This window comes from Pipistrellus hanaki (genome assembly GCF_964339955.1).
Source record: "Pipistrellus hanaki genome assembly, chromosome: 1".
Lineage (NCBI taxonomy): Eukaryota > Metazoa > Chordata > Mammalia > Chiroptera > Vespertilionidae > Pipistrellus > Pipistrellus hanaki.
In genome coordinates, this window is record NC_140503.1 from 41,349,900 (window position 1) to 41,373,628 (window position 23,729).

Genomic DNA, 23,729 nt, shown 5'->3' on the forward strand with positions numbered 1-23,729 from the left:
TGTATGCTCCCCTGAATTTACTCGGTAACAAGATACCCCGGCAGAAATCCCAGATTCCAGTTTAAGGAATCATTTGCAGCTGGTGTACAGAGCAGTGGCAAGAAATGAGTGCCAAAACCACAAGATCTGTCTGGCTACCTGATACCTGGGCTACTCTCCTGAGAGAGCAGATGGCTAATGCCTATAATATAAATTGTTTTTTTTTAAAGAGAGAGTAAGAAAATTATTGAATAAAAATTTAAATGTAGTGTTACAGAAAATAAAATACCAAATTAGTGAGAGGAAGGATGGTTCATGAAGAGGGTTCTAGTGGGGTCTCTCTCTGATAGGTGATCTTGGGAAGATGGCATCCTGTCTCTGGACCCCGTTTCCCTAGGATAGGGTAGGGTAGAGCTATACCAATGCTATATGCTGTGGAACTGAGTTTCTTGAGTCAGAGTGCATTGCTCCTTTTTATCCCAGCACCTAATATTGGGGAACTGAAAAAATTATTTGAGTAATCTCTGACAGCTGTCTAACTGAATATTACCGTCAAAACTAAGATAAATAAGACAGATACTGATTTCTCTCCGTGTGTAGAAGGCATAATTTGGTGGTGGTGGTGGTTGTAAGAGAAAAAGAAGAGGAATTGTAAAAACTTAGAGAAGCTGGAAGGGAATAAATGTGTGAGTCAAATGGTGAGACTTTGTTTTAGGAAATATGCCCCAAATTGTCCACAGCAAATGAATGATGGGAAATCTCTTCAGATTAGTCACTGTGGTAGCACTTACAGGCCTCCTTCTGCTGCCACCTTGCAAAACATTTTTGGTAATCTTGCTTTGGAATTATTTTTAGAGCTGGCTATGAACTACACATAAGATAAATCATCTTTTTCTTCACCATAAAGTCTTGTTTTATTGCTCTCATAATTCCTCACACTTGGCTCTCAATGATATTTTGACTTGATTCTAAACATTCTTTTGAGAATTTTCAAGAGTTTGCTTCAGACTCCAGAGATTGGATTTCATAATGGGAGCATTATTAGAATTAGTGTAAAGCTTTCCTTACGAGACCTTTGAAAGGACAGTGCTCATTTTGATGTTTAGTCCAGAATCTGTAGCCTGGACTTAGCCGGTTTGGTTCAGTGGATAGAGTGTCGGCCTGCAGACTGAAGGGTGCCAGTTAGATTCGAGTTGCGGGCTTGATTCCCAGTAGGGGGTGTGCAGGAGGCAGCCAATCAATGATTCTCTCTCATTATTGATGTTTCTATCTCTTCCCTCTTCCTTCCACTCGGGAATAAATAAAAATATTATAAAAGAACAACACTAGGAGGACACACACACCAAATATTAATTAACATCTTTGGTGATTTAAATTTTCTTCTTTATACTTTTTCTATTTTACAAATTTTCTACAATGAACAAAATCATTTATAATCAGGAAAAAGAGAAAATACTGTGTAATTACTTTCTGGTTCAGTTCATTATGTGTTCTAGGATTGGCAGAAACAGTTGCTGACTTGTTGAGTAGGTGACTCCAATGTCATAGGAAGAGCCAAGATCCACGTCTCCAAAATCCAGAACCAAATGCAGTGTTTCAGCCTATTTCTCTAAATAAGTGCTGTTTTTAATAACATATTTTGAAGTTTTATCCTTTTCAAGCAATAGTTTAGTAAAAGAATAAATCAGTTCTAATTATTTTTTTTAATTTCAAAAACATTTAAATTTGCCAAAACCGGTTTGGCTCAGTGGATAGAGCATCGGCCTGCGGACTGAAGGGACCCAGGTTCAATTCCGGTCAAGGGCATGTACCTTGGTTGCGGGCACATCCCCAGTGGGGGGTGTGCAGGAGGCAGCTGATCGATGATTCTCTCTCATCGATGTTTCTAACTCTCTATCCCTCTCTCTTCCTCTCTGTAAAAGAAACAATAAAATATATATATTTTTAAAAACATTTAAATTTACCAAGCAGATAAATCTAGTGAAATGTGATATAAAAGTATAGGCTTATTTCCCTGATACCAGTGAAATCATTTCTGATGAAGCACTGCTTAAAATAAGTTTCATGTAAATAGTATGATGTGGTTTAAAAATACCATTCAAAAATAGGTACAGCTTTTCTGTGTAAGTTGAGATATCTTAGCTGTGCTTATGGTAAGTTTGACCATGTTTATCAAATGGGTGGAAACGAAAATATTTTGTGGGGAATGAAAGGGGATGTGAAAAACCTTAAAATATGGGGAAAACGAACTTCCTAAGATGATGCCAAATAATTGTGGCTTTAAGGAAATGAAAGCTGAATTATGAATACAAAAAATACATAACAGGTCATCTAAGGCATTTTGGGGCTGTGTTTATGGAAATCCTTAATATTGTGATCAGTGTATATAAGTTTAAAGTAAAAAGGTTTATGTTTAGCTAATGCTTGCACCTCTGTCATATGAGGCTGTCAGCAGATATTTTAGCATCTCTGCTGTATATTTAACACTCTGCTAGGAGCTATATTGTCCGTGTGTACAAGGCATTTATAATATAGTTAAGGATGGCAGATTGACTTCAGACAAGTACCTATGCTAGCATTTCTCTCAAGGCCTAATTGACTAGTAAGGATATGAAAGGCAAATGGCACTGAGGTATAAGTGAGCCAAAATCATCTGGAGAAGTTTTCCAGAGTAGGGGGAAGATAGTTATAATGTTAACAGGAGGTAAGATGGAATCTCTTAAATGTTTTTACTCTCTTTTTTTCATTGAAAATATTTTCCAGGAATGACTTAAAACTTGAGACTTTTAGCTAAAAATTTCCTGTTTTCATTAGATCTGTATCAGTGGTTCTTACTTAGAGGTAATTTTGTGCTTTCCCCACCCCCAGCTCTGAGGACATTTGGCAGTGCTGTAGGTATTTGGTGGGTATAGGCAGAGATTCACAGGACTCTCCCTACCACCCACACAAACACACACACAACAGTCTCAAATGTCAATAGTGCTGGGTTGAGAAACCCTTTCTACGTACACTTGAGGGACAATGAAAGGATAGTGAGTCTTAACCAGCTAACTGCCATGCGTCCAACACGGAAACCATCCCCACACTCCCCGATATTTTGAATTTAATTGTGTCTGTAGACGCTTATGGTGTACAAAGGGTTAATCACGGGTCTGCCACTAGTTTTATGTGACTAGTGCCTCCAGGAGTTATGGGACTGGGCTGGAATTAATGAGAAGCATGAAAGTGGTATATGATTAATTGTTCCATCCTGAGCTTAATTTAGTTGAAATCGGTCTAAACCAGGGATATAATGAAGGATTATGGACAAAAAGAACTATAGGATATGTGAATAAAAAGACCCAGGTTTGTGTCATATCCAATATTTGTATCTTAAGCATTGACTGTCTCAACTTTTATTCTTTACATGTTATCTCTGGGCTTAATGGAAAGAGGAATTTATAATTAGAGAGTTCTGGATTTCGTGTTCAGGTTCTAGCTGTGTGTTTTTGGACAAGTTACTTAATCTCTCTGAGTTACAGTTTACTCTGTAAAAAAAGAATAAAATAAATCTGTAAAGAAGATAACAAAATAAAGGATATAAAAGTTGATTTCTATTTGTGTGAGAGGGTATATTTTGTTAATTGTGAGGATTAAAAGAGTATAGCATCGTTAGTACTGAGAATGTTAGCTTACACATTCAGAGTAGGGCAAAAGTAGGTTTATAGTTGTAAGGAAACACAGTTTATTCTTGTATAATTATTAAGTAATTATTATTTTCCATATGAACAATTGTAAACCTGCCTTTGGCCCACTCTGTAGTTAACACTCAGTAAATGTTAGCTATTATGATTATTAAACCTTATAATAGTGCTGCAAGATAAGAAATGTTATACCCTCTGCATAAATCTAGAAACTGAGGTACAAGACCATGCAGTAAATAGAACTAGGATTCAAATCCATGTCTTTATCTCCAAATTTATATGCTTATATTACCTTGATAAATCGGTGGAGAAGAGCAAAAAAATTAGAAGGAAAAAATACTTTTTTAAAGAATGACTCTGCCCATTCTCCGTATTAAAATTTCCCTTTTTGCCCAGGTTTTTAATTCTCTAGATGTCTCATGGAATGCAGGTCAAAATTTCTGTGTGAGATGAATTTTGTTTCTAAAATAACCATGTGCCTTTAGATTTGTACAGTGATGTGCATGTAATTTCACATATTATGATTTTTTCGAAACTTTCATTAAAAATAAATAAAAGCTCCTCCCAAGGTTTAAGAATTTCCCATTTCAAATCTTTATTCTAGAGGCTGTGGTTTTGTTTCTGACACTTCCTGGAAGAACTCTATGCTCATGACCAGCAGCACTGTATATTTTTCTTCTTGATACTGTCATTTTTATCTGTCGTTCCAATGGTGCCAATTTACTAATCTACTGAAACTGAATGGGATGGTTTCATAACCAGAGTTTAATATACTCACTATGCCTTTCAGAATAATTGACTTAACAACTTCCCCTTTCCGCCGCTCTGAGGTTCCAGAAGAATTAGTTGAGTAGGTGGATTAATTTATTCCTTCCTACTCTAGTATTTTGTGGTATCAATAAAACTATAGATACTAAAGCCAGTTTCAACAAATACCTAAAATAATAAATCCTTCTTAATAGGATGGCATTTCCATGCTCTGAATCCAGTGGGGGAAAATCTGGCAAACAAGGGAATATTTGTATAATCCTTTTCTGTAAGAACTAGTAGCCCTGCACACAAATCCGTGCGCCAGTAGCTCGCTGCCCCGCCCCCCCCCCCCCCCACCACCACCACCTTCCCTCATAGTTAGCTGCCCTGCCCCCTCTTGTAGCTCTCCGCTGCCCCCTGTAGCTTGCTGCCCCACCCTCCTGCTGATCCGTGATCCGATCGATCATTACTCGGTCGGTTGTTATGCTTCATGGCATAACGACTGTTTGCATATTACATCTTTATTATATAGGATAATCTTTACAGAGGGTGAACATGGGCAGAATTTTGCTAAATGTTGAACTAAGCAAAACAGAGTTTCTTTAAAATTGTAAATGGGTAAAGTAAAAGCCAAGATTTTTGAGCAATTGGCTTTGGATAAACAAACATGGATTGTTTTACTAATTGTGAAGATTTATGCTTAAAACTTTCTTAAAATATAAGCAGTAAGAACATAGTGAACTCTCTTGTTAACTAAATCCTCCATTGTTTATAAGAAAGTACTGAGCAACGTCCTTCCAACTTATTTTAATTAGCCCAGAACCTGATTATAAACTCAGTCATCTGTGAACCTTAGAAGGATTCTGAAATTTAAGGTTCTTGTTTTTCTCTTAAGTAATTTAAAAAAAAAAAAATCTAAGCCCAGCCAAATCAAAGTTACTGTCAAGAGAAGATAAAGAATGCCTCTTTACTTAATAAAATCACAAACTTCTAGAGCAGAATGGACTTTAGCAATCATGTATAGCAACCGTCTTATTTCACAGGACAGACACTTAAGACGCAGAACGATTGATTGCTTTGTCCAAGATGGCACTGGTAGGCAGAGCCAGGAATGAAATCCAGGCTTTCTGACCTATCCCACTTCTCTTACCACTATTCTGACTTTTTCATAACTTTGAAAAATTGGGATGTCCATATTTTTTTTATTGTGTAAATACATTTAGCACATAATCATTAAATTAACCACAAATCTCTTTGACTAATAAACACATGAATATGAAATGAAAAGTTTACGGTATCCAGTGATGAGTCTAGCTCCTTCTCACTCGTGCCTATCCCAGACCCCCTCCTTCAAGGCAGCCATTTGAAAGAATGAGGCATTTAAAATAGACTGCTTTGGTCTAATAACACCCATGCTGATGTTATTCTTCTTGGATTGCAGTCTGACCTGCCAAGGTTAGATATTGCCCAACAGTGGAAAAACATAAGCTGTGGAATTGGAATATGGAGAGATCTGTGAATTAGATTTGAAAATTACCCAAATCCAAGTTATTTTCAGTAACAGAAGCATTCTCTTACAGCAGTCCTCCATTACTCAGATAATGCCTGTGGTACAAAGAGCCTAAAGTACTTTATAAGAGCCCTGTGTATCCTCATGACATGTGAAATCCCAGTCTGAGTATTGTATAATCGCATACAACTGCTGTCAAGTCTATAGCGCGTTGGCCAAAATAAAAGAATGATGTTGCTGTTTGAATAAACCTCTCTAGTTAGTGGAACCGTCAGTGTGGGACACCACATGGAACGCTCTCAGCCTCCTCAGCCTACCTCGATGGAACCTCAGTGCCTGCCCGGGGTGGGGCACCCCCAGGCATTTGGCCTGGAGAGTACCTCACAGAATGAGCAAGCTGGGTGAGGAGGTGGAAGGGGCTGCACCTGCACCTGAGGCCCTGCTGCCACAGGAGAGGTTGTGGAGCAGGAGAAGCAGCAGGGCAGCAGCAGGCTTTCAGAATTGAAGCTTTCAAAGCCCCTCAGCAGGATCTTGTTCAGATCATCTAGCCTCCCTCCTACATGGGTTATAGCCACGTGCAGTAGGGAGGCGAGGCAACCCCCCATGTGGTGAGAGGTCAGGTTGGAACAAGCTGCAATCTAGACCCAGGAGGCCACACATTGGCCTTGTCCCTGTTTAAAAGGCCAGTCTCCCCCAAGGGGAAGGAAGGAGGGCTGAGATAGATCACGTGGCTCTCCTCCATACTGATGTGTGACCGAGCCTGACAGCAGTTTCACCTGGCAGCGGGGAGGACGCAGGAAGTCTGTAGGTTGTTGAAAGAGAAAGGAGAATGGGTGGGTGCAGAGCGAGGGAGAGGGAAGGCAAGGTCGGAGGAAGTTGTCTTTTTGAGAGAGTTCTTTGGCTTCATTGCTGTTAGGCTCTTGAGCTGTGGGTTTCAGGTTTTACTCTGCGGCCGTGTTTTGTTTTGTTTTCAGTGTCCCTGATGCTCACACTCTCCTGGAGTACTTAGTAAAAGTTCAAATCCCTTGTCTTCTGTTTCAGAAATTCTGCCTCCATTGGAAGTAGGGAGAATACTGGGGTAGTTCTAATAAGTGCCAGGTGGGTTTGGGGGAACACTATCAAATCAGGGCTCAGGCCTTTCCTTTTATCAGTTCTAGATGTTCTGCTCTAGATTTGTTCTCCATTGTAAATACAAATATTGAGAGTAGCGGGGGCCTTAACTACAAGTAGCTCATTTATATCAAAATTAGAGCTGTATTTCAAAAAAGGCATGCATGTTCCTTTTCACTTTAAATACTGGCATATTACTAATTCATAGTGACTATTAAAACATCCGTGGTGTTAATCTTGACAAACAGAAGATTTGTTATGATGGTTCTGTCATTATATTTGGCCTGGACCAATACTCTGAGTTTTTAAAATCAGTATTTAGAGAGTATGGTAATTGGTAATAACTATGTTTTACAGTTAGAACTTTAATAATGAGGAAATAGCCATTGTTTTGTCATCACAGTCATTTAACAACTTATGTAAGTTAAAATTTTCAGAGGTTGTATTTCTTCTTTTCAGAAAGGAACCAAGGCTTTGGCCTTCTCAGCTCATTGGCTGGAGCAAACCATAGCATTGGGTCAGCAGACCCGTGTCACTCAGAGGTAAAGATTTTGCCTTTATCTTTTCTCCTCTTTTACTTTAATTCCTCCTTGTCATTATGAATTGATTATTTTTTCCTTTCCATTTAAGAAGTGGCAGAGAATACTAAAGATAGATAAAAGGAGACTCTAAAGCAGTCCTCTTGTGCCTGGTACCTGTGAGAGAGGCTGGTTCAAGATGTTTGCAATCTGGGTGGTTTCATGTGTTCTTATTAGCATACTTTTTAAAAAGTGCTAGGGCCGAAACCGGTTTGGCTCAGTGGTAGAGCGTCGGTCTGAGGACTGAAAGGTCCCAGGTTCGATTCTGGTCAGGGGCATGTACGTTGGTTGCGGGCACATCCCCAGTAGGGGGTATGCAAGAGGCAGCTGGTCGATGTTTCTCTCTCATCGACGTTTCTAGCTCTCTATCTCTCTCCCTTCCTCTCTGTAAAAAAACCAATAAAATATATTTAAAAATAAAAAATAAAAAGTGCTAGGATTTCCTTAAGGCATAAAGTTGCCTCCAGATCTTTAAACATAAAATAAAATTGGTGTTTCTTTTTCAGTACTTCCCATGTATAAGGCCCTGTACAAATCTGAGGCAAAGTCCTTGTCCTCAGAGAGCTGAATAGGCTGATTTCACCCGTCTGTCCTCAAGGACTTCGGTCCAGGTTTACCGTGGTAGTCATGCTGGAACCAAGGGCGCGATGCGCTTCCAGGCTTCTTTTTCATCATTCTCTGAGCTGTTTATGACGTGTCATGTTCATTTTCACATTCCGAATAAAGCATGGTCTTAAACAAAACAAACTATGTTTTAATAGTCAGTAGCAGAGTCATGACACTTTCTACTTTTTTTTTTTTTTTAAGGAAAATACTCCTCTAGTGAATTTTTAGCCATTTATTTTTTTATATGAGGTTGAACCTTCTTCGTCTCTCCTTGTGTCTCGCTCCTAATATGGCTTCTCTAAAGCCAGCCAGTGGGTGGAAGCGTGAGCCTTTCGGATTTAGTTCTCAAGTAGCCTGCTGTTAAAGTATTGCTTGTGTGTTGTGTGTTTTCCTTACCAGCAGCCCCGTCTGCCAGCAGCAGATTGGACTGGATCCCTCCTGGATCGTCGGAGTGGTGCAGCTAATACAGCAGATGCTCAGGTCGATAGCATTGTGGGTAAGTTCCTCCTTTGGCTCCTGAGAGACAGCTCTGTGGAATTTGGAATAGCCAATGTATCAGGGAGTAAATCATGGGGAATATTGACTTTATAATTATATAATAAGGAAAGAGAGTTGATAGTGTAACCCCAAATGAATGTGAGCCTTGAGATGGCTGTCGGAAAAAGGAGGAAGAATATACACATTGCAAATCTATATCATTTCCCTCTGATTCTCTTAGCAGGATCTTGATTCATATCATCTAGCTAAAACAGACAGGACCAGGTGGTGAAACAGCTTTATATCTCCATATTACCCAGTTTTTTTTTCATAGTATTTAACAGTAGTTAGAGTTGACGGTATCAAGAATAATATAACTTTATAAGCCCGTTCACATCCTTTTAAAGTTTTTTTTATACCCACTTTCCCACCTGGTAATTAAGTTTGGCAGAGAAGTTATTTTATGGAGATGATGTTGAGGCCCAGAGCAGTTCAGTAATTCATCTAACAGTATCTAATAAGAAGGTCTTGGAACTGAAACCAGAATCTAGTCTGCTGTCCAAAAGCCAGAAAGCCAAGGAGCTTAGTTGAAATAACTATAAATATTCTTTTGTTAGGGAACTACTATATCTCTACTTTCTCTTTATGCCACAGTAATAGTTGTTTGCAGGCCCGATCCACTGATGGATGTTACAATTCATAGATAAAAATTTTAGAAGAAACATGATATTTGCATAGTCTAAAAGCATTTCTGCTAAGGTATTTATGTATTGCAGAGGGGAAATAGTAACTTTATATTAGAAAAACTTACAGATACTACTTCAAGTGATGAAGATGACCTCACCAGTAATAAGATATACTGACATCATCTTCTCCTGATCTGTATCAAACAGGCCCTCACTTTTGTGCTGTTTATGCCAAGGTTGCATAAACTCGATCAAATAATAGGAAAACATTAGACAAACCCAAATTGCGGAACATTATGCAAAATATCCAACCAGGTCGCTTTAAAAGTCATAAAGGATGAGTAGAGACGCAGGAACTGTCAGAAATTGGAGAAGTCTAAGAAGATTTGACAGCTCAATTCCGTGTAGGATCCTGGAACAGAGAAAAAAGGCTTTTAGTGGAAAAGCTGATGAAGTTTGAATGAAGTCTGTGTTTTAGTTAACAGCACTACACCATTATTAACTTCTTGACATTTATAATTATAATGTGGTTATATAAGACGTTAACATTGAGGGTAGGTGGGTGAAGGGCATATACTATTTTTACAACTTAAAAAAACCTCACCTAAGCCCTAGCCGGTTTGGCTCAGTGGGTAGAGTGTCAGCCTGCGGATCGAAGGGTCCTGGGTTCGATTCTGATAAAGGGCACCCACCTCAGTTGCAGGCTCCTGTTGTGCAGGAGGCAACCAATTGATGTGTTTCTCTCACAGTGATATTTCTCTCTTCTCTCTCTAAAATTCAATGGGAAAATATCCTCAGGTGAAGATTTAAAAAAATTAGGAAAAAAGAATCCTTTCCCAAGGACATATGTTTGCTAATTATTGGAGAGAGGAAGGGGGAGAGGGGAATTGAAGGGAAGGAACAAGGGAGAGAGAAAAAAGAGAGAGAGAAATACTGATGTGAGAGAGAAGCATTGATCGATTGTTTCCTCTGTGTGTCCAGACTAGGGATTGAAGCTACAAATGTGCCCTGATCAGGAATAAAGTCCGTAGCCTTTTTGGTGTACGGGACAATGCTCCAAGCAACTGAACAACCTGGCTGGGGTTTTGTTACTTTTTTGTAAAGCTAAAATTATTTCCAAAAAAAGTTTTTTAAATTTATCTTTATTGTTGAAAGTATTATAAATGTACTCTTTCCCCCTCCCTTTGACCCCCTTCACCCCACACTCGCCCTTTGCAAGGCCTACCACACTGTTGTCTATGTTCATGGTTTATGTATATAACCATGTAAGTTCTTTGATTAATTTCCATGTCTTGGATCTCTCTTGTTAGTCTGTTTATTTTGTTCATTATAATGTGTGTGTGTGTGTGTGTGTGTGTGTGTGTGTGTGTGTGTATGTATGTATTAGAGGCAAAGCTAAACCAACAGATGTAAAACACTTCAACTCCATGTTTCCCTCCTTCTTTCTGTACTAAACTTATTTCCATTCTTCACCTCCCATTCACTCCTCAGTGCACTCCCATCTACTTCTGCCTCCATATCCCACTAAATCAGCTCACCAACAAACTCCATGCCGCTGAGTGTAATAGCTGTCTTCCACTTCTCCTCCTGGCCTCTTGGCAGCATGTAATATGTGGGAGCAATCCCTTTTGAAACAGTATCTTTTCTTGACTCACCCAACACATCTTAGTTGTGTGATTTTTCTGTCTTTCTGGTTATTCCTTCTCTTTGTTTAGAAATTTATCCTCTTTTTTTTACCCAGCCTTTAAATATTGCCATTCCTCAATGCTCCACTTTAACCCCTCTTCCAAATCTGTACCTCACATGAAGTGATTCTATCCATGTCCACAGTTCAACTATCATGTATGCACAGACAGGTCACACATTTTTATCTTTAGCCCTGTATGCCAATTGCCAGCATGACATGCCCACTACACTAAAGCAAAATTATTAACCAAAATTCATTTTTAACACCAAATTATCTGTATAACATTGTAGTACATGCAAAGGATTATAAGTTATCATCCTTGTCTTCAAGGAGCTTACAGTCTAAAAATGCATAGGCAAGCCTTGTAATGGTTAAGGCTGTGGGCTTGAGTCCTAAACACCTGGGTTCAAATCTTGGCTCTACCTCTAGTAATGGAGTGACCTGGAGTAAGGTAGTTAGCTTCCATGGGCATTAGTTTCCCCTTCTGTAAAACAGGGGTTAACAAATCTTTCCTTACAGTGCTGTGGCAAAGGGAAATGGACGGTGTAAGTTAAAGCACCCGGTTGTACAGATACAAAGCAAACTCTCTTACTATGATAGTCTATTATAGCAATGCAGCGAGGTGTCAGGATACAAAGTGGCATTTGCCAGTGCCAAGACAGTTCCGTAAACACTGAGGGTGGGATGCATTCAAAGGAAGGAGACAGACCTGTGTGCTGGTATGGTCGGCCTGGAGTGGAGGAAGAGTTAAAATTCTCATTAAACTTGGATAATGAGGCAACATGCTGAGATTGAAATAGTGGAGGATTGGTACCAGAAATACAGGAATTTAAATCTGCTTTATCTCTGAAGTATTGTAGTTTTAGATGAGTTCATTTTTAAACCCAGATTTTTTCATGTGTGAATTGTGGACAGTGAAATCTGTCCTAGCCACCTTTATGGATGTCAGTAATAGATGTGAAAATATATGTTGTACAGTAAAAGACGGTATAAATTTTAGGTATTTATTGCTGAATTGGCGTACCTTAGTGGATAGGGTGCGAGTTTGATGGGGGAAAGTCGAAGAAATAAGGGGGAAGGTTGCAAGGGTCTGTGGGGCTGGGGTGGTCAGGCACCGAGTTGGTTTGGAGTGTGCTGGGGAAGGAAGGGGAAGATCCGATTGGAAAACGGCTCAGCACAGTACCTTTCTCTGCGAACCGGGACGGCCCCAGCCGTGGACTGAATGGGCGGTTGTTTCATGTGTGCGCTTGGGACTGACATGTTCATGGCAGCGGCAGTGCTCCCAAAACTTCACTGACTCCAAATAGTAAACAGCCATCAACGTCAAAGAACAGAAAAATTCTCTCCAACTAGAGGCTCTGGACACTGCAACATGACTGAAGTAAACACCACTTAAGGATGAGCTAGAAAAACTGGAAGTATGCGACTAGAGGATTGTGGAGGACGGCTGGGTGCCTATGGCTAGAACAGGGGTCGGCAACCTTTAAGACATAAAGAGCCACTTGGACCTGTTTTCGAAGGAAAAAAAAACCTGGGAGCCGCAAAACCATTGCGACATTTAAAACAAATATAACACTGCATATATTGTTTCTTACCTTAATGCTATATACCGGATCGTGCAGTTAGCTGTCAATCTGAAGAAAAAAAGGATTTCTTTTTTTCTATATTTTACATTGTAAAATAAAATATATTTTTGCAAATTAATAGCTAATTAAAATATTTAATTTACCTGGTTAATGGGATTTTTGCTCCTGAACCTCAGTGCACAGTGTCTGCACATCAGGGCTGTAAGACGTTACCTTCATTTTCACACAGGCTTGCAAGTTGTCATCTGTGAGGCGTAATCGATGTTTGTTTTTAATATAGTTCATGTTGGAAAAGACCTGCTCACATACATATGTGGAGCCGAAGATCGACAGGACTCCAAATGCATACTTTTTCATATTTATATAAGTGTTGGGGATGGCATTCCATGTTTCGAACACAAGTTTGTCCTGTTTGGGAAGGTTTTCAATATCACTCCATTTATGATTCTGAGCCAGAATGGCCTTCTGACGGGCAACATCCTCAAGAGTAGCGGCCAAGCATTTGAACTTGGACACCCATATATCTTTGTCGGCTATATCGGCCAGTTCCATCTCAAGATCAGGTAGACTTACACCTGCAAATGCAGTCATATTCACTAGGGATGGATCGATCGCCAGGGGAGTGACAGGGAAGGATAATGTGTTTTTTTCCTCTCTGAACTCACAGAATCGTTTCCCAAACGAACTTTGCATTGTGGTGATTGCAGACTTCAAATATTCCAAATTTATCGTATCATGACTTTGTTTGAACTCTCTCAAAGAGGGAAAGTGAGACAGTGTACCTCTCTGTAAATCTTTGACAAATACTGTCAACTTGTGCTCGAATGCCAAAACCTCCTCCAGCATGTGCAGGGCTGTGCCTCCTTTCCCCTGAAGGGTTGTATTTAGTGTGTTTAGATGTGCTGTCATGTCTACCATAAAACGTAATTTTTCCAGCCACTCTGGTTGTTCCAGCTCAGCAAAGGTGAGCTCTTTGCTGGCCAGGAAAGTTTTTACTTCTTCCAAAGATGCGACAAAGCATTTTAGCACCTCGCCTCTGGACAGCCACCGGACCTTGTTGTGGAGCAGGAGGTCAGAATATATGCTTTCCACCTCATCCAATAGCAAATGGAACTGGCAGTGGTTTAAACCCTCTGCCACTATCTTATTAACAATCTGAATGACCACATCCATCACTTTTGTGCATTCCGGGGGAAATGTTTGAGCACACAATGCCTCTTGGTGCAGGATGCAATGAAATGAGAGCAGCGTCCTACCCAGAGCCCTCTGTAGTAGAGCCACAAAGCCCTTCTGTGCTCCTCTCATGCTCGGTGCCCCATCAGTAGCCACTGAGACCAGGTGGTTGGTGTTTATTTTTTCGGCACGGGGTCGGGAGCCACCGGCAGCACCGCATCCTTGCAGCAAGGCCCCGCAGCCAGGATGTTGTCTATGCTGAACATGCTGGCGGGCATCCCTGAACCCCGAGCGGGGCTGGGGCTGGGACTGGGATGGGACAGAGGCGCTTGGAGGAGGAGGAGGAGGAGGAGGAGGAGGAGGAGGGGGAGGAGGAGAAGCGCCTCAGCGTGTGGGGGGTCTGGAGCCGGAGCAAACCAAAAGAGAGCGCCGGTGAGCGCGGCTGCTCCCTCCCCACCCCGCCCCTGCGCCCGCCTCAACAAGTCACCTTTTTAAAAAAAAAAACAATTCATCAGGCCCCCAATATTTTGTAAATAGTGAGCCATGCATGCCATAAAAGTAATTCATCAGGCCCCCCAATATTCCGTAAATTAAATTAAGTAAATTAAATTTAAAAATGTAAATAATAATTTAATTTATTTATTTAAAAAAAATTTTATATAATAGCCACAAATTTCCTACAGTGTACATCTTACAAAAGGGCCTGTCTCCCATGCTTAACCAACAGCAAAAATTAGTATTAGAGGTAAGTGATACAGCTCCCCGCCCGCCCCCTGCTGTCGGCCCTGCTGGGAGCCGCAGCAAAGGTTCAAAGAGCCGCATGCGGTTCCGGAGCCGCAGGTTGCCGACCCCTGGGCTAGAACGTGCGCCTGTTGTTGCACATGTCCATCGTCAGCCCTATATTATAGGGCCTGTAGTCCTCAGTGTGGCAGTATTTGGATGTGACTTCTGGCAGGAAGTTATTTCGATTGAGGTTTGCTGTTCCCTTGCAGCTAGGAAGATCAGAATTAAAGGTTTCATTTGTTACCTTGGTTTGAAGCAGAGGAAAATGGGATAGCGACGAATAAGAAACTTTGGAGATAGTGAAGGGCAGTTTGTCCAGACTGTTGAGAGCTCAGAATTAGAATTTAATTGGGATAGAAATCTTGCGAATAGCACCTGATGCCTGAAATCTGAGCACTTTACTTTTAGGTGTTCCAGTTCAAGTCATTGGAGACTGCCTATTAAAACATTCCTGGTTGGCCGAAACCGGTTTGGCTCAGTGGATAGAGCGTCGGACTGTGGACTGAAAGGTCCCGGGTTCGATTCCGGTCAAGGGCATGTACCTTGGTTGCGGGCACATCCCCAGTGGGGGGTGTGCAAGAGGCAGCTGATCGATGATTCTCTCTCATCGATGTTTCTAACTCTCTATTCCTCTCTCTTCCTCTCTGTAAAAAATCAATAAAACATATCTTTAAAAAAAACATTCCTGGTTGGAAAGTGTAGAACACCATGACCCCTCATCCAGGCTGCCCCCCCCCCCCCCCTAGTGGTTAGGGGCAATGAGGCAGGCAGGCAGAGGTGGTTAGGAGCAATCAGGCAGGCAGGCAAAAGCATTAGCGGTGATCAGGCAGGCAGGTGAGCAGTTAGGAGCCAGCAGTCCCAGATTGTGAGAGGGATGTTCAACTGCCAGTTTAGGCCGGATCCTGAACCAGGAGTTGAACATCCCCTGAAAGCTCCTGGATTTGGAGAAGGTACAGGCCAGGCTGAAGGACTCCCCCCCCCCCCCCCCCAATCTCCCCCCCCCCCCCCCCTTGTGCACAGGCCTCTGGAATATAAATAACGTGTGACAATGTGTTGAATCCTTATTTCAGATCCTATGTTAGATCTGGATATTCAAGAATTAGCCAGTCTGACTACAGGCGGAGGAGATTTGGAAAATTTTGAAAGACTGTTTTCAAAGTTAAAGGAAATGAAAGGTAAGCAGATGAATCTGTTGTGCCTAACATGTTCCCATATTGATACTCCCTGGTTTTATATTGTAGAATTTATTTGGTAACTGCTGATTTGATTCCATTCTCTGGTCTCAGCTATCTTGAGAAACATAGCTACTGGGAGACTGTGCCATCCTCTGGTGGTAAAAATCCCCTGGGGTAAATTTTCGTCTTCCTTTATTCTCTTTCCTCTTATTTTCCCTTCTTCTCTTGCCTCTGTTTCTTTCAGTATGTCTCAGTAATGTGGAATTAGTGACACCCTACCAATTTACTCACATCATTCCCATCTGGAGAATTTGGAAGACTTAAACTTCCTAGCAGCTATAATGACTACACCATAAACATGTCTTTGAAACCCATCTCCCATCTCCCAGTGTTAGAACATCCGTACACTCCAGATTCTCTTGTGCTATTAGATGAGTTTCTTAAGATATATTTTCCCCCTAGACAAGGCTGCGACGCTTCCTCACGAGCAGAGAAAGTTGCATGCAGAAAAGGTGAGCCAATCAGTCAGGTATTTATTAACCTACAAAAGGTCCAGGCTGTTAGAATTATAACACTTATTGATTAATTACACTTTTCTACCTCTAAAAAGTCTTACTGTGAATTTTTCATTGGATTTTAACTTATAACTAATTGACTGTTTACACAGTAGTAACTTAGTTGCTGCAGTCAAACCAAGATTTTTCAAATGTATGTTGAGTGACATGGAACTTTCATTGAGACTCAGAATGTTTGCCTTTCTAACTATTAGGCTGGAAAACTCCGTTATTTTGTTTTAGTTTGTTATTACCAATGCGACACATGTTCTTAACAGGAAACATACATGGTTTATGGTACTGCGTTATATGAATGTGTCATAATTTATTCAGTGCACTTTTGGACTGGTCATGTGCAATTTTTGCTTCTATAAAGAGTGAAGCTCTGCATATCCTTACACATCACCATTGTGCACAACTCTGATTATATCCTGAGTGTAAATTTCTAGCAGTGGAAGTCCTGGGTCAGGATATTCAAGGGTTTTTGATATATGTTGCCAGAGGGTTGGAGGGCAAGGTATAGAATTTTAGGTCTTAATCAGTTCAAAGTCTGACATGAAATGAGCTGAAATTTAACTGTTGGCTAAAATGTATTGCATGTTTCTTTTGACACAGGTTGCCAAAGCCTTCTGGATGGCAATTGGGGGAGACAGAGATGAAATTGAAGGCCTTTCATCTGATGAAGAACACTAAATTTTTCCTACTAGGGTTTGGCCAACAAAGATACTAACTCTCAAGACCTGAGATACTTTTCTATCAACCTCGTTACGTTTTGCTGAACTTTTCATCATCATGTTGGCTGCCTGATTCGTTCATAGGATCCTCTTAATTTTAGTTTTTAGTAGAAGGTTAAGGAGAAAGTTTTTATCCCTCGGGATATTGTAAAGGAGTGAGGAGTATAATGACAGTAAGGACTGATAATTTTTCAAATATGCTTTTTTTGTTCTAGGAATGGGAGTGAATGAGAGGCGCAGAGGTTGTGTGTGATTTGCCCAAGTTAACACGTTAAGCACCCAGTCAGTCACCGGTGGCTGACACTTTACTTTCCATCCGGAAGACAAAGCAGGCTGGGCGCTTAACGTGTTAAAGAAGAAGCCACTCTTAGCTTTTCTGTAGCATGCCCCATGGTCACGCTTGATTCTGCAGATCAGGAGCCTGTGCCACCTTTCCTGGGTGTTCTCGATTTTCTGCTTCCAAGGAGCTTGCTGCTCTGAGCTTTGATGCTTTTGCTGGGAAGAAAGGAAGCAGCTGTAGATTAGATTTGTGCTGCGGTATAGGTGAGGCCAGTGGCAGTGGCCCTCAGGTTAATATCTAGCTAAAAAGTTGCTCTGGGCATTTCAATTCAAGTGTAGTGTCTGAGCTCATGCTAGAAAGCATTGAGGAGCTCGTGTCACATTTTATATTATAATAAATGAGGCAAAGGTTTCCTACTCTGGTAGGAATAAAACAGATCCCTTTACAAAGTTGAGGAGTAGGAGGGTGGGTGCGGTTTGCATGTTTGAAGAGACAGAGGGGAACTTAAGTAATTCTCTGTAATGGGCCGTTGAAACAATCTGTGATCACACACGGAAGTTTTGGCATTGCCTTTATCATGAATAAATTCTTCTTCCTTAGAGTTTTCTTGAGATGTCAGAGCTGTGTTGTCTCCTCTCTGAGAGACGGGTCACTGCCAAATAGTACTACTAAGGAGTCAGTGAGGTGGGAAAGGATGTGAAAACATTAGGCAGTGAGTCCCGGAGTCCCTTGTGTTACTTCCTGGGCTGAGTGGGTCAGCCCCAGGGGAACTGATCATCGAAGGGAAAGTTTCCAAAGGAAGAGTTGGCAATATAGCAAATAACCCAGCTCTGTGGTGGCCGCTGCATGGCTAATGGCACAGGGCCCCAGAGCTGGGTGGTGCTGGCACCGGGGCTGAGCATGCTCACAAACAGAAACAGCTTTCAGAGCCCTGTGCTCCATCTTCTGAGCGCTGGGACTGAGGCAGAAGCAGGAAGTATGGAGGGCTCACAGTGCCAGGCCAGGGCAACCATAGGAGAGAAGGAGGCAGTGATTGGAGCATTCAGGAAGAGCCAACTTCGGTGGCTGTCTTGCTTGGTGACTTTTTATTTATTTATTTACTATTCTGAAGGATTATTCACTATTCCATCAGTGTTTCTTTGAGATGACAGGATCAGCCATTCGTAAGAATATAAGGAAAGCCGAAACTGGTTTGGCTCAGTGGATAGAGCGTCGGCCTGCGGACCGAAAGGTCCTGGGTTCGATTCCGGTCAAGGGCACGTACCTTGGTTGCGGGCACATCTCCAGTGGGGGCTGTGCAAGAGGCAGCTAGTTGATATTTCTCTCTCATCGATGTTTCTAACTCTCTATCCCTCTCAATTCCTCACTGTGTAAAATCAATAAAATATATTAAAAAAAGAAACATTAAAAAAAAGAAAAAAGAAAAAGAATATAAGGAAAGTTAGCTCCTTGCTGCAAAATGAAAGGTGGAACATGTTTTTCTTAAAATATGAGAGGTTTTAGAAAATAAATTAGGATCATTGGTTAGAGAAAACAGACTAAAAAAAGAAAAAGCTGTGAACTTGATTTTGTGGCTTAAACAAAGCCAGATTATTAAAATGTGATTTCTTTATAAAGTCTGCTAATGTGTATTGTTATGATTTTGTTTTTTAGTAGAAAATGTATGTAGGAGAAGCCTTTCTTCCTTCATTGGATTAGGCATAAGTAGTGAATAATGTAAGGGTTTGTCAAGCTCACAATTCTGGATCCAACATGCATATTTATACTGACAACTCACGTTTTTAAGACCTCAGCTATCAGCCCCTTCTAGAGAAAATGTAGGATAAAAGAATACAGTGGCATTAAGAAGAGTGATCATGAGCTAATCTATATATATATAAAAGCCTAAGTGACCGGTCGCTATGATGTACACTGACCACCAGGGGGAGACACTCAACACAGGAGCTGCCCACTGGTAGTAGTGTGCTCCCACAATGGGAGCACCGCTTAACTGACCGACTGGCACCAGATGCTGGGCTCACAGCTGGTGGGGGCAGCTGTGGCAGCATGAGCCTCTCCTGCCTCCATGGTAGCACTACCGAGCGGCATGGCACCTGGCCAGGGCTCGGGCTCCTCCTCCTCGGCTGCCTGCTGCTTTGCACACGACTACATTCCTCGGAGGATGTCGGACTGGCGGTTTTGGTCCGATCCCCGGATTGCGAGAGGGGGCAGGCCAGGCTGAAGGACCCCACCATTGCACGAATCTGTGCAAAGGGCCTCTAGTAGTGTAATAAAAGTTGTACTTTATCTAAAGTGACCTCCGTAGTTGGCATTCACAAGTTATTATGGATTGTCCATCGGGATTTAAAATGAATTATCTACCCCCCTCCTCTTGGAATTTTTCTGTTTGTATAACACGCTGTCTGGCACATAGTGGGCCCTTAATTTTGATTTGTATTTGATAGTTTGATAAGTATTATCATGAAGTTTGAAGGTCCATGAGTGTTGGAAGGTAGGGAGAGACATAAGCCTTTTTCCCCTGAGAAAAGTGTGTGTTATGTAATAATTTTAGAGTGATGAAGACATAGATATTTTTATAACTCTAAAATATGTTATCCTGCCAGAATATGAGAAGATTGACAGATGCAGTTTGCTTGCTCTCTATTTATAGAACGTGGCCACATCTAATTCAGAGGAGCTGGAGATTCAGAGAAGTTAGATGGCTGAATAATATGGGATGTGGTTCAAGGACCATAGAGCATGTCAGGCTATTACTGCAAACCACTTGTAACACATGAGATGTGATAAATGGCTAACTTCAAGTTCTCATCATGGAGCGGTGGGGGTAAACGTGTTTGCCATGGCTGATGCTGGATCCCCTCAACCTTGGGCCAGTCTCTCAACAATGGCCATAGGGAGAGCACGTGGAGTGGCCCGTACCCTGCCTTGGCCTGCCATAGACAGATAATCTTAGAAGAATCACTGTCTAAGGGTAAGATGAGAGCTCCATGAACTATTCTGAGCTTGTGTTTGCTGATGCAAAGCTAAATTTAGCAAACATGTGCCTAGTGTGGTCAGAGTTCCTGATTCATTAAATGCTCTGATTGATGGAGACAGACTTCCAAAGAATGTTGTAATGAGTTAGAGTTATCCCTCACACACATCGTACCCCTCCCCCCCCACACACACACATACACACCCAAATTTAAAAATAGGGAAGACAATTTAGCTACAGCATTCTGTCATTAAATATAAAATTTAATTAGAAGATTGTAGGTGGAGAAAATGTATAATATCTGGTCAAGTGTGCCTACTTACTAGGATTGGCTTGAAAACAACACCCTATTAACTTTCCCATCATTTGTATGTCTCATAAAGTAGCATGCGGGCTATGCAGGGCAGAGTTCTAATTTTGATTTAGATTCCACTTGGGGTTAGTTTAGTGATCCATGCTTGCACCTTTGGCATTTAAACTCCTATAGAAAGGGTCTTAGAAGTTCTTTAAGTTTTATATTTTGGGCATGACCTATATGTCTGTTATTAACATCACATTAAGGTCTTACTCTTAATGTAGGTTTCTTTATTCAGAGTGAAGTGTGTGTGTGTTTTGCAGTTCTTCTAGTAGAGGAAGCATCTTGCTGTTCCGAGGTGTTTCAGATTTGCAGAATGAAGAATTAATAGAGGTAATAGCAATGTATGGGCCTGTTGCTGGAGCACCACCGAGCACATTCCAGCTTTTGACGACTTACAGTTCTACTTTGTTTCCCATTGGAAAAGTACTGATTCACAACCAGGACTTAACAGTTATTACTGCATCTTTGGAATACAGGTTTGGCAAGAAAAGAAGTTTTTCTCTCTAGACCCCTTTAATATCTGTGTGTATATGTTGCTAGACTCAAATACTCTCTCCCCATAACTACAAATTTGGGCGGCACAAAAAGGTCCCATATAGAGGTACATGGCCAGCCTTCCTGGTTCTCTCCTATGAAGGATGTGAACACTCATGGCCTCTCCCCTTTCTCTTGTCAACCAGGTGGCTTTAATGCTATAACCACCTGGGCTAAGTGAGGCCTGGGGTAGGGACGGCAAGGAAATAGCATAATTTAAGAGAGAAAAGATTCTCTTCATCTGAGCCCCAGGACTTGGTCTGCACCAATCTTGCTGCTCCAGGGAATTCTCAGGAAGTCATACATGGTGAAGTTAGAAGGCCTAAAACATGAGAAAAAGCAACTAACCTATTCCTGACGAAACAAGGACCCAGGGAACTTTGTTGGTGCCAGACTGGGCCAGGTGCGGCAGAGGCTGCAGATTCAGGATGTATTTTCTCTGCTCTAGCAGCTCATCGTCCAACTCGGGTGGGAGGCAGGGACAAGCAAGATGAGGGCACAGAAGGCGGAATGCTGGGCAGAATGTGCAGAGCACCCTGACCAGCCCTAAATGCTTGTGGGGAGGAGAGCAGTGTTGGGAGGAGCATAAAATGCAGCTGGGAGCAGTGCTCTCAAACTTGAGCCCACATCAGGATCACTTGGCGGGCCCAACCCCAGTTTCTGATTCAGTAGGTCCATGGTGGGGTCTCGGAATGTGTTTCTACCATGATACTGATACCGTGTTTCCCCGAAAATAAGACATTCTTCGAAAATAAGACCTAGCGCATGGAAAGATAAGACATCCCCTGAAAATAAGACCTAGCGCAACTTTGGGAGAAAAAATATAAGACACTGTCTTATTTTCGGGGAAACGGTATAACTGGTTAGTGACCATATTTTGAGACCCTCTGACTTAATAGGAAGTGATGCTTGCATTGAGCCGAAAGGATACGAATTTGGGCAGATAGGTGGAAGTTACAGCATGAACAAAGGCATGGAGATAACGCAAGGGGTCCTATTGGGAAAACTCCAGTAGTCCAAATAGAGAAGTGGTGATGGGTAAGGATGGATTGATGTTGGAGAGAACCATGAAATCCTCCTTCGTGGGGCCTGTGTTTCCTCTGGAGGTAATTGAGGAGTCAGGAAGTTTGGAGCAGAAGACACATTAACTGTAATGACACTCCAGGGAAATCGGGCAGTGGTATTAGCCAGCGCTAATTAATGAGCACTATTTGGAGAGAAGCGTTGAGAAGGATTCTGAGGCTGAGAATGGACCCAGCACTGTGACTGGTGGTTTCGCCATGGATAGAGAATGGTGTCATTTTGCCCCATATTTGCCATCCCTGGACTAGAGGGAGACAGATGAGGAGACTGTTGGAATAACTTTGATAAAAGGTAATCAGAAATGTTTGGTAGGGTTCCTTCGGCTATATATAACAACTTACTGTAGAATAGCACATTGGAAATGGATGCAAAAGTATTGCTGAGGTAGAATCTTCTAGATATGGGCTCTGATTCATTTAACAAAAATATGTAGTGGCCAAAAGAAGTTGGGGGTATAAGAATAAGATACAAACTCTGTTCTCAGGGAACTCGCAGCCTGGAGGAGAGAAAGCCATGGTGAAGACAGTTGAGAATGTGGTGATGGATGCACGGAGGGCTTCCTGGAGACATCTGAGGGCAAAGCATTAGTGACAGCAACAGAGCTAGCGGTGCGTGTCAGAAAGGTCGGAGCAGGGGTGCAGCCTGGGGAAGAGAGGTTAACGTTCCAAGCAGAGCATAAGGAACAGCATGCTGCAGAGTGTAAGGCAGCAGCTGTGAGAGCTGCATGGGGCCCAGTGATAAAGGTCAAGCGGTCCGTGTTAAAGCCCTTAGAGTGTGCGCTGTGGCTGAGGGCATCTAAGGTCAGGCAGGTCACTGGAGTGGTGTGATTGCTGCATGTACAGGAAAGCAGGCTGGAGACCAGGAGAGTAGTTCTGAAGCTGGTGTGGTTGTCTGGGTGCTAGAGGACGTGTGTAGGGCAGTGAGAGTGGGAAACAGAACTGACTGGATGTGGGGTGTGAGGGAGGGTGATTGTGACCTCTGTGGCTATAGGATGGGTAAATGGTGGAGCCAGAAAGGGGGGCTTAAGGCCAGAGGAGGATTTGATAAGGGCAGTGGTGAATTTGCTTTTTAAATTATGAGTTTGAGCTACTTGTGGCATCTCCACGTACCATCAGCCCACAGGCTGTTGGCTACAGATGTGAAGCCTGGGATGGACATCCAGGCTGTAAATGCCGATTTGGAAGTCAGCACTTCCGTGGCCTGAAATCACATGAGTAGATGGAGCTCACTTGGGGAGGAACATCAAGAACACACGCAGTGGCTTGGGAACACCACCCGGATGGAAAGACTAAGTGCAGGTACAAGAGAGAGAGGAGGTCGTGCCAAGGGGTGCCAGGCCATTCAGGGAACAGGGCCTTTCCGAAAGGGAGGTTTGACTGACAGGCAGCAGAGGTGACAGAGAGCAAGAAGGGATGTGCATCAAGCTGCT

The 23,729-nt window shown here is 42.0% G+C and overlaps 2 protein-coding genes across 3 annotated transcripts in view; one reads left to right on the top strand and one right to left on the bottom strand.

Annotated features, from left to right (window-relative positions):
- AAGAB (alpha and gamma adaptin binding protein) overlaps positions 1-18,970 on the top strand; it is a 45,859-nt gene extending 26,889 nt beyond the window's left edge. Inside the window, exons 6-10 of one of the 2 annotated variants that reach the window (XM_084888053.1) lie at positions 7,492-7,574; positions 8,619-8,712; positions 15,679-15,783; positions 16,246-16,295; positions 16,953-18,970. In XM_084888053.1, coding sequence (XP_084744179.1) covers positions 7,492-7,574; positions 8,619-8,712; positions 15,679-15,783; positions 16,246-16,295; positions 16,953-17,030 — 410 coding nt within the window. In that variant the 3' untranslated portion in view covers positions 17,031-18,970. Of the gene's footprint in view, positions 1-7,491; positions 7,575-8,615; positions 8,713-15,678; positions 15,784-16,245; positions 16,296-16,952 lie in introns of both variants that reach the window. The other variant, XM_084888052.1, reaches the window with a different exon arrangement.
- LOC311624516 (general transcription factor II-I repeat domain-containing protein 2A-like) lies at positions 8,724-14,005 on the bottom strand. Its single transcript, XM_084887863.1, has 2 exons — positions 12,796-14,005; positions 8,724-12,700 (listed from the first exon to the last, which is right to left on the bottom strand). The coding sequence occupies exon 1, from the start codon at positions 13,955-13,957 to the stop codon at positions 12,800-12,802; it is 1,158 nt and encodes a 385-aa protein (XP_084743989.1). The 5' UTR covers positions 13,958-14,005; the 3' UTR covers positions 8,724-12,700; positions 12,796-12,799.
- Positions 18,971-23,729: the final 4,759 nt, after the last annotated feature.